This window comes from Rhagoletis pomonella, unplaced genomic scaffold (assembly GCF_013731165.1).
Source record: "Rhagoletis pomonella isolate Grant_MI unplaced genomic scaffold, Rhpom_1.0 Rhpom_scaffold_00011, whole genome shotgun sequence".
NCBI classification, from domain to species: domain Eukaryota; kingdom Metazoa; phylum Arthropoda; class Insecta; order Diptera; family Tephritidae; genus Rhagoletis; species Rhagoletis pomonella.
Window position 1 is genome coordinate 16,475,468 of NW_023458565.1, and position 17,825 is coordinate 16,493,292.

Sequence of the window (17,825 nt, forward strand, 5' to 3'; positions counted from 1 at the left end):
AAGATAAAGATAAAGATAAAGATAAAGATAAAGATAAAGATAAAGATAAAGATAAAGATAAAGATAAAGATAAAGATAAAGATAAAGATAAAGATAAAGATAAAGATAAATATAAGGATGAATAAAAATTATTATAAGGATAAAATTTAGGGTAAAGATAAAGGTAAATATAATAGTATAAAGATAAAAATAAAGTACATACAATCAAATAAAGTCAAATTAAATTAGAAAAACACATCATAATACATCGTAAAATAGAGTCAAAATGAAATCTAATCTATTTAAATTACAGATATCACATCGCAATCAAGACATATCGCATCGTTGAATAAAGTCAAATCTAATCGGAACAAGTAAAATTACAGATATCGCATCATCAAATGAAATCACATCAAATCATATAAAAGCAAGTAAAATTAGATCGCATCAAATCTACTCAAATCAAATCAGAACACAGATAAAGTAACATTAATCAAATCACATCACACCAAATCATGAAATAAAATCGAATGAAAGCTCATAAAATCAAATCAAACCGCAGGTATCACATCGCAACCAAGTCACATCACATAGCATCATAAAATAAGGTCAAATCAAATCACATAAAATTAAATCAAATTAAATAAAGTGAAACGAAATAAAATAAATTTAAATTAAATCAATAACATACTTGGTATCATAAAATCAGGCACATTGTGTCATACCAAGCCCAATAAAATCATAGCAAATCGAAAGCTGCCTAAACTAGTCTGTTGTCTATTTAAATCAATTAATTTTAATTTTAAGCGCTACGAGTGATCTTTTCTCAATATCTTGAACACGAAATAAAAGATATCACAGTCGTAAAGAGGCAACAACATTGCCACTTAATTGACGGCAATATTACCTCACCGTCGCGCGTCGCTATGTGGAAAATCAGGAAAGGAGTTTGTAGAAATGCGCACACGTAGTAGAATTATTGAAAGCGCCAATAGATGAGATGAGCGCATTCAGCATGGCGCGGCTGCAAAGATGACACCACACAATATGTGGCGCCACGCTGAGCAAAGCAAAGCAAACAAAGCAAACAAAGCGTTAACAACTTGCCCGCGACGTTTTGAGCAGCCGACCGCGGTTGCTGCCAGTTAAGAGGCGAGCAATCACAACAGAAACAACAATGGCCCTGGCAGTGGAGGCAAAAACTGAGAAAAAAAATTAATAATAGTAGCAAGGCAGCAACTCCAATATGAATATACTCATACATATGTATGTATATGGTTATGCCTATACATAACTATATATACAAATGCAGCAGCAAGCAACACGATTTGGATGGTTTGTCTGCATTTTCATTAAAAACAAGACCACTTTCTTGCGGTGGGTTTAGTAGCTGAAAGAAAGTCAACGTGAAAGACGTGATGAGCGCGTGTGAATGCCACCGAAAACTTAGTAAAATTTTCCACAAAGCACGGAAAACAACGGTGAATTAGAGGCAGACGTTGTGCAGATACAAAACGAAGGTTCCCATTTAATATTTTCGATTAAATGAAGAACAGTTTTAGTTATCGTAGTTTAGAAAAAGTGACTATTTGGAGAGTTTGCACAGCGAATTAAAGTGGAAATGCGGCGGCTGTGGATATTCATTTTAAATTAAAAAAAAAAAATAAAAATAAATAAATGACGTGCAAAGCGCCATGTCTCAGCATGCATTACATAACTACAAAAATAATTTGAAGACGAAATAAAATAAAAATTTAAAATATTGTAATTAAAAATACAACTGGTTGTTCGTTTGTGATATTTAGCTACACCTAATTAAATGCGAGATTATGTATTGTGGAAGCATGCATGTATGTATGTATGTACATATGTATAGGCGGTCAGCGACAGGGTTGGTTATTTATATACATATATAGTTACATGTTAACTATAATTATATAATTTTATTAATGCGATGAAATGCACAAAAACTAATTGGGAGGAAAAATTTGTGCTCAAAACGAAAAATCGAAGTCAAAAATATGCAAGTGTATGTGAAGAATGAAGAATGCATAATGAAAAAAAAAGTAGATATCGAAACAAATAGCGAAAGTCTTGTCCACTTCCGCGAAAATCGATTTCAAAAAGGTGTTACTTAGCTACATACGCGGAAAATGAAATCGCGATTATTGCATAGACGATAAATGCGTGAAAAAAGTGGGCCAAACCGGGATACAAAAAGAAATGAAACTAAGGCAAACGATGAACGATGAGTGCGGGAAACAAGTATTGAAACAGAAAAAAAAAATTACAAGTGTAACAGAAAGTGAAACGAATTGCAAAAAAAAATATAAAATCAAACTATAAGAGCAAAAAAAGTAACAATTAAAAATTAAACCACACTGAACTGAGCTAAAAGCTGCATTTAATTCAATCGGCATCAGACAAAATAAAAATAAAAAAACCGAGCATGTAATATTTAAGTAGACTTCAAAATTACACTATTTGAACCAAAAACGTGAAGAATTGCGTAAAGGAGACTAAAGAGCGTGTCAGACGTGGCAAATGACTCGAATATTTTTTAATACCCAATTTTGTCATTTTTCATTTTTACCATTTAATGCCTAGCGAAAATTCAGCATTAGACTTCGATAAATTTACTTTAACTGCGCGCTGTAGAACGGAACTTTTCTAGGTTTTCAAATATTTCTTTTTTCTCTCTCTTTATCTTTAACTTTGACTTCAGTTTCATCTTAAAATATCTTTATTTTTATCTTATTTTCCTTTTTAATTTGTATCTTTATTTTTATCTTCGTGTTTATCTTCATCTTTTTCTCTATAGATATCTTTATCTCTATCTTTATCTTTATTTCTCTTTATATGTGTCTTATCATTGTCTTTGCCTTTGTCTATATCTCTCTCTTTATCTTTAACTTTGACTTCAGTTTCATTTTAAGATATCTTTTATTCTTTAGATTTTTCTTCATTTTATTCTTTACCTTTTTTATCTTCGTCTTTATCTTAATTTTTTTTTCTATAGGTATCTTTATCCTATAGGTATCTTTATCTCTATCTTTATCTTTATTTCTCTTTATATGTGTCTTAAAAAGTAGTTAATATTCTTGGGATTAGATTAGATTAGATTTGGAGGAGGTTACCGCGATCGAGAAGCGATTTATTGTACCAAACCTCTGTTTGGCTACAGGTTTTCTTTGATCCACGTATTGCTAGGAAACCTCGCGTGCTCCCTCAGTTGAGTACCATTTAGGACGTGTGCGAAGTCTGGTCCCAGTGAGGCCTACACAGTGGCACATAATGTGCTCTGCTATTTCCTGTTCTTCGTGACGCAAGCTACACTCATCAGCATTAACAGCAACTCCTAAATTTGGCAAGTGTTTCATTACCCTGCAGTGGGCGTAAGAAAACCTGTTACAATTTTTACTTCGTGACAACTAAGTTGAAGGAGTGCTTCGTTGCTCCTTGTAGATATTTTCGGAATGAAGGACGTAGCCAGTCTGTTATCTTGCTTACTTGTCCACTCATTTTGCGCTTACTTCTTCATCCATATATAGCAGTTTCGCCTAACGCGGCATCATGGCAGATCAACAAGGTGTCCTGGACCTATGGATCCCTGTGCATCCCGTTTTTAGAGAGAATATCTGCTACTTCATTGCTCAGTGGAGTCACCACTATGCCTCGGTAACAAAATGAGGTAAAGAAGGTTCCTGGATGGGGGCTTCGACATAACTTCCACTGACATAATTTCAATTTCCGCCTAGACTGTTTTCCGCCTATATCCAGCTAAGACATCGATAGTTGTATGTCAGTCTCACTTCAGCTGCAAGTTCACCAAGTGGCCATCGTAGTTGTTAATCGGGAGCTATCTTTACTTGGGCTCCTTAAGAGGTCTTTCGTTTTTGAATTGCCATAATACGGTCAGATATTCCGTGCAGATTTGCATGTTTTTAGCTTCTTATTTCGCTCGTATTTCAGTACTCGTGTGAATTACAAATCTAGTTTCTTTTGATTATTCTGAGTTGACAATTTATTTCCTCTTTTGTTTTGCTCTGACTGACACTGAGACCACTTTTTAGTTTACTTTAGGTCGCCTTTGCGAGATGTAACTTTAGTGGCAGTTATATGTGTCTGTTCCTGATGTTAGGCAGCTCCTAGATGGCATAGATGACTTCTAAACAGCTTAGTGAGCGTACGTTTCCAGTATAAGAGGCGGCAAGAAACTGTCCGATATTTGTTATTTTTTAGCGAAGAAGCCAGAGAGGCATTAAGTTAAGTTGCAATTGCAGAACTTTATGGGGTCCTTTGACTAACCTTTAGATCCGCAGGAGGCCCTTATCGATAACGATAAGTCTTGGCTACTTTTCGGGTTTCAGCTTATGTAATTAACGTATGGGGATGTTCAGTTTAATATGGCGTTTTCCAAAGTTAGGAGATTTTTTTTTCTTTTTTAATTTAATTACGAGCTAAATCTTCGAAAATGTTAACTGATTCAAGGGTATTTTGCACTACAAATTTAGAAAAATATACTATTTGCTATCGATATTTAAATGCATCACTTAGAAACTCCATACCAATTTCCCTAAGTAAACGTTTCCATCGCGGAAAAGCAAACAAGCTATTCAAGTTTATGACTCAATTTTCGGCGCAACCAAGTACTCGAATTGCAATACATAGTTCAAATACTTAAACAAATACAATGTGCAATGCGCATGTGCGCTTGCGTCGCCGAAAAGTGAAAGTGCCAAAAAGCGATTGCTAAAGTGTGCGCATGTGCAGTGACAATGCAGCAGCCGCAAGCAAAAACGTGGGAATTGTGCAGCAACGCGTCCGGCAACTGGGACCACCAGAACAGACAAAACGTGCCACGCAAAGAAGTCAATGAACGCTTATGGTTCTGGTACATGAGAGGCAATGAGCTGCGTGCAAATACAAAAACAACAATTAAATAGCAAAAAAATACTTAACTTATGCAATGATCGTTGATATCTGCGTATGATCTTTTAAATCTTGTGTTTACATTTTGAGCGACTGATCAACAAAAACAAGAGTTTTATCGTTTATCCTGCTTTGTTGTCATTTATGGTCTTATTTGTTTGCATTTGTCTCCTATGGCCTTTAATATCTGCATACTATATGGGGCGTTCCAACCAAAATGGAATCATGTGTTTGATTTGAAAAAATTAAAAAAAAAATCACATATACACACATCGAAATTCTCTATGAAAAGAAATATTTAAACAATTTTTTTTCCTTGAAAAAATTTTCACATAAAAATTTTTTTATTAAAAAAAAATAGTTTTTGAAAATATGCCATCTCAAAAAAATCACAATGGTAGCTTTGAGTATTCCGCAATATTTAAGTATAGTATTAAGGGGTGCTGTCTACAATAATTTGAGCTATGCATTTTTTTTACTCCGAAGTTGAATAAAATTAGTACATTACGAATTTACAAATTTTATGCAGTTTTGTAGCCCATTAAATTTTAGTACAATAAAGTGCAAGTTTTAAGCGATTGCAAAAGTGGCGTTAATTTTTTTTTTTTTTTAATTTGCATTGAAAACGGTTTTAAGCATTTTCTTCCATAAAAAATATTAAAAATCAACGCAACTTTGTAGTAGCTTCAAACTTCCATTTCACTAGAATTTTATGGACTACAAAACTGAATACTCAAAAAAATTCCAAAAAAAATTTTAAAAAAATTGTCAATTTGTAATGTACTTATTTAACTCAACTTCGGCGTAAAAAAATCATAGCTCAAATTATTGTAGAGTGGGCCCCATAATACTATACTTAAATATTGCGCAATACTCCGAGCTACCATTGTAATTTTTTTTTTTAATTTTTTTTTTTGAGATGGCATATTTTCAAAAACTTTTTTTTTATCAAAAAATTTTTGTAAAAAAAATTTTCAAGAAAAAAATAATATTTATTTTCATAGAGAATTTCGATGTGTGTGACTTTTTTGAAATTTTTTTCTCGCCCCGTTCTCGAGCTATTTGGAAAACTTCTAAATCTATTTGTTTTTGTTTTTGAGCTGTAATGTCTTTAAAAATGTATTAATCAAGCTCAAATTGCATATTTATTTATTATTTATGTTTATCCATCAACCCTAAAAATTTGAAACAAATGAAAAAATCAAACACATGAAGTGTGAACCCCGTCCATTTTGGTATGGAACGCCCCATATGCAGCCTAGCACTTGTATGTTAATATGTATCCATAACTAAACTTTTTTTCGCACTCACACAAAACCTGACAACGGTAACGTTCACGCATGCGCAGCTGTTAGACGTGTTTTCCACACATGGACGAAGTCGTCGACACACAGCTGCGCCGTTTATCAATCGATTGCAGACAGATGCACTGTAAAATAGAAAATTCGATTCGCGAATCATATACAGGGAGATTCGATTCGAACAGATGAAATCCTAAATGTGAAGTTAAATTTAGTTCCTAAATAAGTATGTATGTACCGACATTAGACTGTAGCACCTGACAAGCAAAACAAAAAGTTCGCCGTACTCCCCTGAGTCTAAAGTATATATGCTTGTTAAAATTATAAATAAATAAAAATAAATAAAATATAAACATAGGCAAAATTTAAAAAATAAAATCAGGTTTTTTAATTAAATTAAATTAAAAAAATATTACATTAAAAACAAGAAAAAAGTTTCTAAAAATTAAATGAAATTAAAAATATTTTTCCTTTTAAACAAAACGTAAAAATGAAAAGTAAATTAAATTAAAGACAAAAAAATAAATAAGTCTAAAATTATGAGATTTAAAAAAATATAAATAAATATTTCTATAAATAAAAGAAACTAAAAATATTTTTCTTTTTTAAACCAATAATTAAAAGAATATTAAATTAAACAAAACTTAAAACTAAGATCCTACATTAAATTAAACTTAAAAAATATATTTCTTTTAAGACAATTAAAAAAGAAAACAAAAGAATAAGTTTAAAAAATTTAATTATTTAAAAAATAAGTAAATTTTTAATCTATAGCATCTAAAAGTAAAAAAGTCACTTCTACCGCTTAGACTTTGTTGCTTTTTCAATTTTTCCTAATAAGCAATCGTTGTACAAAGCTCAATAAAAATATTAAAAAGAAAAAAATTTTAATAAGCCACAATAACATTGACAAATACATAGTTTGAGAAGAGCCTGCCTGAAACTATACAAAAAAGCAAATAAGCCAATGGATGTATATAATTGACAACAACAACCACGCTATCGAGTTTAAATAGCTGCAAATCAACTGCACTTGATAGTAGTTGGTTGAATAAGGAAAATGAATTAACAACAAGAGTTTACGGCATGTACATAGCTCAGTGGTTAACGCTTCTGACTTTGAACATCGATTACGCAGGTTCGATCCCTGCTGAAGTCTAGAAAAAAAGTCTGATGAAGAGATGTGGTGATCTCCGAAATAACTGCTATAACTTCTACCGCTTAGACTTTGTTGCTTTTCAATTTTTCCTAATAAACAATCGTGGTACAAGCCAAAAAACATTGACAAAAAAAATAAAAAATTAGACTAAACATGACAGTAATAATAAAAAATACATAAAATAATAATTTACTGTCTTTGAATTGTCTTAAATAAACTTGCAATTATCTCAGTCAGAACTGCCTCGTTAGACTCAGGGGTGTACTGCAAACTTTTTTTCTGGTATGGTCTAATGTAACTGAAATCGAAGATTGTTCAAAACATACAAAAATAAAATATCTTAACAAAAAAAATTTTAATAATAAAAACAAAAATTAAGGCAGAATTTTCAGACATCAATGGACGAGGGCCCAATCTACATTGTCAAAAATGGTGCGGCAAGCGAATTAAGATACCACATACCCACCATTATAATGTACAGTAGCTGACTGGTTGGGGGAGAGAGATTGGATACCTTCAAAGCTAGCGGAAATGTAGACGATGATCGACTAGTTAACCCAGGCATATGCACAGACAATTAGAGAATGCACAACGTTGCAGGTAATATTGCTTCTCAACATCAAAGTCTTACAAATTATAGCTAGGGGCGGCAACAACTGCAGCTATGGCCTCGGGAAGATCCTTCTTCATCTACAAAAGCGACACCGAAACTCTAATAAACTCAGCGGCATTCTTGGAAAAGGAATAGCAAAAATTAGATAAGCGTTTTATTATTGTACCATTATCCATTCTAAAACATGTGCTTAAAAGCCCAAATGTGTTCTTTAAAATTTGTATTCTTAAATATTTTGGAAAACGTATAAACGAGCGCCGCCGCCGCCCAGTTATTTCCATATCTCGGCGGAAGCGCTTGAGAAATTACAAAAAATTGCTTGGAAGCGTAAAGGTACACCCTAATAATATAATAATATTTTTTTTTTTAATTTTTGCATTATTACCTACATATACTTCGCAACAGTGTGTTTCATCGTCTTTCAAATAAACTGCACATTAACTTCAATCATAAATAATCTTACAATTCGTGCGTAAAATTTTACGAACGAAGCTGATGTACTCACATATGCAATATTTATTGAGTAGTGACTGCTCATATAGGATGCGGCATAACACTTACGAGGTGACAGAAAAGGGTAGAAAATAAAGCAAAAATTAAGTTTTTTGGCAAGGTTTTAAAAACTCTTGCCAAACTGTCTGAAAGAGTTCTCGCAAACTCACGATGAATGGCATTGTACAGTTCTTTCAGGGTTTGGGGGTGATGTTTAAAAATCACTGCCCTGTGATAGCCAAAGCTGGTGCGAAATGACAGCTGTAGTCACAGACTTGCCGTTTTTGGAAAAAACACCTCTCCTATCCATGGCACATTGACTAAAAATAAAATCTTTCACGCCACCTAGCCGGCCGAACACCTTTATCTACCTGTAGAAATATAGAATTCCGCACCCGCACATTGGGGCCAAAACTCAATTTAAAAAAATTCTTTTTTGGAAAAATAAAAACGCAGGTTTATTCCCCGTTTTAAATTCTACATTTGGGAGTAAGTTTTCAGCTTTCTATCGTTTTTCAATTGGGAGATATGCGTGTCCAAACTTGATAAATTTGAGCAATTTTTTTCAAAACTGAGAAAGTTTATTTATTTTTTCTTATTTAATTTTGCCTTTTTGATTTTATTATAGTTTTTGCATTTTATTGTTTTAAAAAGAAAAAAATTTTTTTTTTTTTTAATGTGTTTTCTTTTTTTTAATTTTGTATTGTTGTTTTTTTTTAATAAAATTTAATTAATTAATTTTCAATTAATCTTTACTTTTTTATAATTTAGTTTAATTAATTTTCAATTATTTTTTTCTTAGTTTAAATTTGTATAGTTTTGTTCACATAACGATTGTTTTTAACAGCCTAAAGAAATCGTGGTAGATATAGACAAATGTAAACATAAATGCTCAGAATAAAAGAAAAAATTAAAGACTCATTAAATAAGCTTTAAGTTAGAAGAAAATTAATAACCAAATGTTTATCAAAACACATTAAGAAAATTCCGTTAACTGCGGATTCAAACCTTTGATTCCAGTATAAACAAAATATTTCAAACTACATCTTTTCCATATATGTATGTATGTAAATTCATATTTCAAACTTTGTACAAAATTATAAAAATTTCACCAAAATTTCTAACTTTTTAATCAGTAACTCGTCAGTCGGTTTGGATGTATTTGTGAAAATAAATATGTGTTAGATAAACCGACATGACTCCTGGAATGACTCTGAATGATTCAACTGTGTGTAGTCGAAGGCGAGTCAACACGTACACAAATGACTCGCGAGTCAACACGTACACAAACGACTCGCGAGTCAGACGCACTGTGTATGTCGCATATAAGGTGTTTCGAATTTTTTCCATACAAAGTATGTTCGACAATTTTCTTTTATATGGAAGATACTGCGAGCACAAAAAAACATTGACAAAAATCAACGGGATTGTGTAGCCATTTCAAATTTGCATTTGGTAACAAAACTGCGTACCAAAAAAAAATAAATAGTCAATATTTGTAAATATGTCGATGTGATGAGTACCTAACCCTGAAAACCTAACACTGATACCTTCATGTTAATAACTAAAAGGTACATGGACCTTGGTGGAGTTGTTTTCAATTATTTAAAAAATCTCGTATAAAACTATATTTACAAGTTTTGATCTTGTTTTTAAAGGCCTATAGTTATATCGATTGAAATATTGATTAATTTTTGGATATTTTATTCAAATTCATTGTCCATCCATCCAAAATTACCTCACAGCGTTCTGCAATAAGTAATAACACAAGTTCTTATTTTCATTTTCCTACAGATTTTAACCGCCATACTCTTCTCAGCATGTGAAGTCCACGCGGAAAGAAGAAATATGACCACAACTCCCACGGAATATGTCACAACGACAATAGCACCTGCCACCACAACAACAATCGCTAGCACTGCCGAAACAACAATGCCATTGAATGCATCAGAACCTCTACCAACGCTCGCAGCTAAATTAGTACGCCAACGTCGTCAACATCCCTACACCATTGTGCGTCATGTGGTGCGCTCAACGAAGCGGGGCACAAAATCGCGCAGACGCTACAAGTATCCCAAATATAAATATGGACCACCGAGCTATACTGTCGGTCAACCGATATCCTACTATAAACCAATCAAGCAATATTTACCAGAACATGTCCCAGATTCTCCAAAATATTCGGTCATCGATGAATTAGATTTGAGCAGTCATTTAAATTCGGCCGACTATGAAGTGCATCCATCAAGCGGCAATCATTATGAGGAACAAGCGATGGATTTGAATTTTTACAGTCACACCGGTAATGCTTTTCAGGACACACCAAAAAAGGTGCATCATATCGAATTCAGCAGCTATGATGAGGATAAAGAAGTGCCAACCTATGCGTATACATCGACGAAAACCGAAAGACGAAAGCCACCGCGCACCTCGTATAGCTTACCGAAAGAACACAGCGGTGGCGCATATGAAATGACCAGCAGCAGCAGTGGCGATTCTGGCTACGAAGATACTCCCCACACGTTTACGCCACCAGAAAATGTTTACGATATGCACCCGATGAGCAGCTACGAACGACCTTCCTCGCCTGGTGGCAACAAATTCTACGAGTACACTTCGTCGGATACAGGTTCGCCGTCTGACATACATATACCGGCTACAAAGTATGGCGTACCAGATCTAAATATTCCACTACAATTCTCACCACCACCACAAAAGCAACCTAGTTATCATGCGCCAAAAGCGTCGGGAAGGTCGAGATACAATCTTTATGACAAGAAAATACAAAATTCCGGTTACAGTTCCAGCAAAGGTGCAGGTCATCACAATTTCGCCGAGCCTCCGACGAAAACGAATGTCGAGATCACCTATTCGCCTTCGTATGAGATCACTTTGCCGCCATCTAATCACAAACCAACGCCTGTGGATAGCTACCATCCAGCACCCGGAAATTTCGCGGAGCCACCACCACCCCCACCGCCTAAATATCACCCGCCTAGCAAGCCGGCGCATCCACCAGTCAGCTACCAGGCACCCGAACTACATGCGCCACCCTCATTTAGTCCGCCTGAGCCACCTTCACCGCCGACTTATCAGATTCCTGAGTCGCATGCGCCACCCTCGTATGAAACGCCCGAATCCCATGCGCCACCCTCTTATGAGCCGCCCGAGTCGCATGAACCACCAACGTATCAGGTTCCTGAATTAGACTCCCCTCCAGCTTATCAAGTGCCAGACTCACCCGCACCACCATCATATCAAGCGCCCGAGACACCTATACATCCGCCGTCAGGCGCCTTTGAAGTACCCGAACCGCAACCGCCACCTTTATACAGTGCCCCAGAGGAGCCAGCACAACCGCCTACGACATACGAAACTCCAGATCCGGTATCACAATCAGAGTACCCTCGCCCCGATCATGTATCACATCAGGAAGATTTACCTATTAACTCCAATTATATGCCGCCTGCATATAATTATCCAAAATCGAGCTATGAGGTACCCATTTACGATCCCATACCCTTTGAGGCATCGAGCAACGAAGAGCATGAAGCCTACCCACCACATACGTTCGAAAATCACCACACGAATGGTCACGAGCAGTCGGCGTCCTCACCCGTACCAACCGTCAATGGGCCAGCTGCACACGAGCCAACGAGTAGCGAAGAGTATGTAGCTCCTACCAGCACCACAAAGGGACGCAGATCATCACAAAAACGTAAACGCCTGCGCAATAGCACACCCGCTGTCACCACCACCAAACACATACTAGACACACCCGAGTTGGAGGAGGCATTCGAGGCAAGTCAACGACAAAAGAACCATTTGGGGCTTAGCAATGACGCCGAGGTCGACGAGTCGAATCATGTGCAGGCACAACGAAACAAAAATAATGAAGAGCCCAATTATTTCCTACCCACAATCTCGCCGGACACAGGAAGTGAAAACAGTTACGTAAGTACAGCATGGAATCCGATACGTATACGGAGCGCGAGCGCGAGCACACCAACCGCGCTACCAGCTGCGACAGCAACCAAAGGGCAGACGGTATCCGCGTCAACTGTTACAGCGATACGACCGAAGGGACGTAGGTATAACGCTGGTAGAACAGCGTATCGCCAACAGTATGCGCCGACAGCATATACGCCGGTGGGAAATACGGGCACAAGCACACGGCAAACAACAACGTTGAATAGTGGCCGAGAGCACGATCAAGTAGCCGTCGTTACGGTAGACAAATCGCGTTCTTACAGTTACTATGGTGGCTCCTCGTCGACGCCATCGAATGCGAACGAATATAATTTATATCGTATGCGGCCACATCAGCAGCGGCAGCCAACACGAACGCCGGCAGTTACGAGGCAGAGCGGCGGATCGGCGAGAGATAGCGAAACATCGCCGCATCGCACGACGAAGAGTGTCTTTGAGACGACTTATTTTAAGAGTCCGCGCAACGAAGATCTGGAGCATCATCTGGCAACGGTGGTGCAGAATTTGCCGAAAAATCATAAGCTATTTTAAGCAAGCCGGGCGGGTGGGAGGTAGCATAGTTTGAAATATAATTTAACAAAAGAAATTACGATTAATGGGGTTTAGATATTGAAGTTTCAGACTAAAGTTGAATAACCTGAAGACATGCACTTTAATTAATGAAAAAGATCTTCTATGATAAATTTGACGTTTCGCAGGAGTATGGAGTTTTCAAGGATTTCAATAAATATCTTGTTTTTTAAGATACGGCTTTGACTTTTTTACAGAGGTGTATCTGAGGACAAATTAACGGTATATTAAAAAAAAAGTGAAAAACAGGTAAATTTGCTCTGCTCGCGAGTGTCAGTAACGAACACGCTTTTCAGACTAACAACTCTCGTTGGTTGACTTTTCAGAGTTGGCTCTAGAGGTGGAATTTTTGAATCGATTAAATCGAAAATCGATTAACGGAGCTTTTAGTAATCCATTTTTTAACGATTCTAATAAATGTATAACAAAAATTTCATGTTGATTCTGATGTAAATATCACTTATTGGCTTTAATCGTTAAACACAATAAGAATATGAATATCGATTACTTAAATCAAAAGTCGATTAATGTAAGTTTTAATAATCGATTTTTATCGATTCGACCCATCGGTTTGAATAGTAATAAAATGTCGACAGCTAAAATATCTAGAAGGGCCAAATTAATCTGTTTTATACAACAAAGCATGAAAGCATATGAAAAAAAGTTAAATTATTATTTAAACTAAAGTTGGCATCACATAACATAAAGATGAGAATAGATGCTATGAATTTCATTGAATCATTTCAAAAATCGATTTGTTAATTTTGGAAAATTTGGCAACTCTCTTTGAGTTGCATGAATTGTGTTTTCGCGTGAACGTATAATTTTTTGACTCGCTAGCTTCGTCAATATGCTGTACTCGGGATGAGTAACTGGCGGGAATTCGCACAGGAGAGCGGCAATTGGAGAAGCTTTTTGGTCTCGTCCCAAACCGGCAAATAGTTGTAGTGCTAAATAAGCAAACATAAGCATGTTGTTATTTGACTCGCGATTACTTTTCCATTATTTAGCTCGCGAGTTTCATTATTTAACTCGCAAGTTTAAAAATTTTGCTCGCAAATTTCATTATTTAAGTTAAAAGTTTAGTCGCAGTTTCGTTACTTAATTTACAAGCTTTCCTATTTGACTAGTAAGTTTCATTATTTAACTCGCGATTTTAATTATTTTTATTCATAATTTTAGTTAAATAACTCTCGAGTTTCACAAATTGACTCGCGAGTTTCATTATTTAACTCGCAAGTTTCGTTAATCATCCCGAAGTCTCGTTATTTGGCTCGTGAGTTGAGTAATAAAGCATAATATCAAACATTCAACTAAAAAAATTAACGCTCGAGAAATGAAAAAAAAAATTTTTTCTTTAAACTTTTCTTAAATCATCTTGTAGCTCGTGTGAAAAAATGTTTGAAGCGGCAGAAATAATGAAAAATATTTCCTGGCAATTTTTTAGCTTTACATAAGAAATTTAATTTAAAACTATTGAGGCAACCGAATCTTTTGAATCCACGCACGATTACAAAACGATGGTTTACCATATTCACGAACTTTCATCTATTTATAAATTATTTTATACCTTTATTAGCAATTTACGAACTAATAAATATATTTTTATATTTATAAAAAATTTAAATATTTAATTTTTTTTTAAATAAAATTGTTCTGTTCTACTTACGATACGTTCGATAAAATTTCGCCACTTTCTGCTTGTGCTATACATTTGAAAATCGTTGAAGAACACTGGGCCCGATGAGGTAGGCGGTAAGTCAGGTAAGTTTGTATCCAAATTAAAAACTTTGCGACATTTCTCCAACAAAGCTTTCATAACAGGCATCAAAAATGAATATTCTTCGGGATTGCCAACTGGAACGACAAAAATTAAAAAGTAAATAGATAGGAACGTACACAGATTTTAATTTAATTTTTTTTTTTTGTCGAGGGTGTTGCGCCTTTTCTTCCATATAACGCATGAACGAAAACTGTTTTATAAAGGAAAGAGAATTCTTAAAATCAACGATAATTTTTCGCGGTTAAAAAAGTTGAAAATTTTCATAATACTGAATGGAAACTTTGTCCAATTTTTACGAACAATATTTTTATTTCAAAATATAATCATAAATAGTTAAACATGAAAACCTTTGTGAATTTTAACAAAATACAATTTGTTTGTGCACGATTTAAGCTGTGAGCTACTGCATAATCGAAGGAGACACGATTTTATCAAAAACGCATAGTAGTTAGTCTCCCTATTTTAATATAAAACGAGCTTTTAAACTCGATCAGGGGCGCCGCGCCGGAATAATACAAATCGTCAACCGAATAATACAAATCAATTTCAAAAACACTCTTTAAAAACCCACCTTCAATTGCATTATCCAGTGCTCGATTAATGCTGAACAACAGATATGCCAACTCACTGGGATCTTCTGTGCTGCGACTTTGTAAAATTGCATGCAATTTAGCCGTGGCCATTGCAACTACACCCGGATTTGGGTGATAAGAACATTTGAGTAACAAACCCAAGCACAAACGTATCATGTCAGACCAATCGTCTGAAGAGCCCTGCTGGAAAATCATCAAAGCATCCAAGAGAGCTAAAACGCCATCCAACAACTTTGTTGAACATTTCTTTGATTCATCCTCATTCGAACCGAGCACGACCAGATCATAGACCATGCGTAGAATTTGTGAGGCATTCTTAAAACGAAATAAATAGAATTTTTAGTAGACAAATTTCAGGTTTTACACATATGTATCACTGAATTAAAATGCCGCGCACCTCTTGGTTGATCAGCGTTTGATTGCCATTCTCTGACAGGTCGAAGAGTGAGGCCTGCACGGCCATTTCAAGTATGCGCAGACGCAATGATAAATGAGATGTAACTAAATCATTGTTGAGCGCAAGCAAATTTATGCAGCCAAGCACTTGTCCGCGCTCCTTCCAACATTGTGGATGCTCATTGGGAACGCCGCGCCAGAAAACGGTGAATAGTATATTTGAGACCAAGTATACAAGTTGTTCTTCACTATCCACATCTGCTTCGGGTGGAAATTCAAAGCTAGCTGTCGTTTTGTTCTTTATAAGAAAACAAAAAGAAATTTACATATAATTAATTTTTGATGTATGTACATATTCTTATACATATAGCGTCAAAAATTACACTTACTTCTGCATCTGATTTCTTTACACTGCGTTTTGGTGATTGTGTTGAACTATCTGAACTTATAGATTCAGTGCGCTGTCGGGAAAGACTCTGAAATAATACAATTTGGTCAGTTTTTTAAGCGAATCAGAAATCTTAAGAAAGTTACCGTTGTTTCAGCGTCAGTCGTACCACCTAAAGCCAGTGACTCGAAAGTATCTTGAATATCGTGCGTAGTTTGACGTAAAACTGAAAAAACTGACGAAACATTTTCCACAACAGCACCAGAAACCGATTCGGCGAGCTCTGGAAAAGAATATGTCTCTATTAATTAGGGCTTGAGGTTTAACCGAATTTTTCACAGAAATATGTTTTCCGGACATTTAAGTTTACAAAACATATTATTGTGTTAATATTTCCTAAAATTTATTATAAATTTTTTTGAAGTGGTTTAATAAGTTTCTAAATAGTTTTCTTTTAATACGAATATTTTTGAAGCTTAGCTTATAAAATAAATGTTAATTTTCTAGATAGATGGCAACCTTTTTCAACAATGTTTCGGTGATAGAACTTTTGGAAGCCTTTTGTTTAAAAGCGTATAGCGACAACCATATTAAAAATATTTTTCCTACCTTACTTTATTAACTGTTTTCGGCTGTCGGATGGTTGGTTACCCCAATCTATAATACTTTATTTAACTTAATAACAAATCATTTGTTTGCTACTTTTCGAAAATATAGCTTCTCTGAAATCGGGGCAAGACAGCGCAGTCACTAGCGATTCAGACCTTCGCGTGACTGCCGTCGTTAATAAAGTTAATGCCGAAGAAATAAATATTTTAACCTGGCCTATTTATTTTGGAATATCTTTGGCAATTTTCAGTGCTGAGATTTTCTGAGAATTTATCAATCCACCACAAGCATTAATCGCAGGATCTATTTTATTTTTAACCAAAGAGTTTGTCTTCAGCATAGTAGCTCTAACGAATTTTGGCCTCCCACAATTGACTTACCTTTAATTTCGCTTTCAATCACATTAGCTGCCTCAGTGACGCTCGCTTGTATTTCATTCAATATCAAACCGCCGTCAGTTTGCTCATCAACTTGCTGCTTGGCCAATTGATCCAACTCCATTTGTTGTTCAGCGAATGTAATTAAATCCGATTGATTCGCAAAATCATTATTATCTTCTAAAAGCACATCCAAACTAATGCCGAAACTCTTGCGCTTCTCTTCATCAGGCTTCACATTCGTTATTGGCTTGTGTATCAATAGGCGCGCTATAGACTCCTGCCAACCCGATTGCTTAGCTATTGCCTGTGGTGAGTTTTGCTTAACAAATGTTGTTTGTAGTAGACGCTTAGCTATTTCCAACTTAACCGGCAACTCACAAGTGCTGATGTGGTGCACAAGGAAAACAATGCCCGCGTAATCAGCTTCGCCGCTCAACATTTCATCAACTAAATGAAAGAGAATAGTAGAGCTTAGCGTCATTGGTATGGTGTAGGAGAAAAAACCAGGAAAAAGCGAGCTGTCGCTAGCGTTATCGTGCAGACGCAGTATTTGTTTGTATTTTTGATTTACGCGCGAAGTGCTAAGCAAGCTGTTGATGAACTGAAAGAAAAATTCATATCCATATGCATATATGTAAAT

At 35.4% G+C, this 17,825-nt stretch overlaps 2 protein-coding genes across 2 annotated transcripts in view; one reads left to right on the forward strand and one right to left on the reverse strand.

Annotated features, from left to right (window-relative positions):
• Positions 1-17,825, reverse strand: part of LOC118747186 (neurobeachin-like protein 2) — a 172,223-nt gene that overhangs the window by 146,839 nt on the left and 7,559 nt on the right. The window contains exons 15-20 of the mRNA XM_036481176.1: positions 17,186-17,786; positions 16,343-16,479; positions 16,198-16,284; positions 15,810-16,106; positions 15,391-15,727; positions 14,706-14,893 (exon numbers count right to left, since the gene is read on the reverse strand). Of these exons, the coding sequence (XP_036337069.1) occupies positions 14,706-14,893; positions 15,391-15,727; positions 15,810-16,106; positions 16,198-16,284; positions 16,343-16,479; positions 17,186-17,786 (1,647 nt within the window). The remainder of the gene's footprint in view (positions 1-14,705; positions 14,894-15,390; positions 15,728-15,809; positions 16,107-16,197; positions 16,285-16,342; positions 16,480-17,185; positions 17,787-17,825) is intronic.
• Positions 10,280-13,027, forward strand: LOC118746706 (extensin-like). The gene has a single exon (XM_036480594.1). It carries the CDS (start codon positions 10,325-10,327, stop codon positions 12,995-12,997), a length of 2,673 nt encoding a protein of 890 aa, XP_036336487.1. The 5' UTR covers positions 10,280-10,324; the 3' UTR covers positions 12,998-13,027.

Coding starts and splice junctions, on each gene's coding strand:
- LOC118746706 (XM_036480594.1), top strand. CDS start 10,325: ATGACCACAACTCCCACGGAATATGTCACAACGACAATAGCACCTGCC.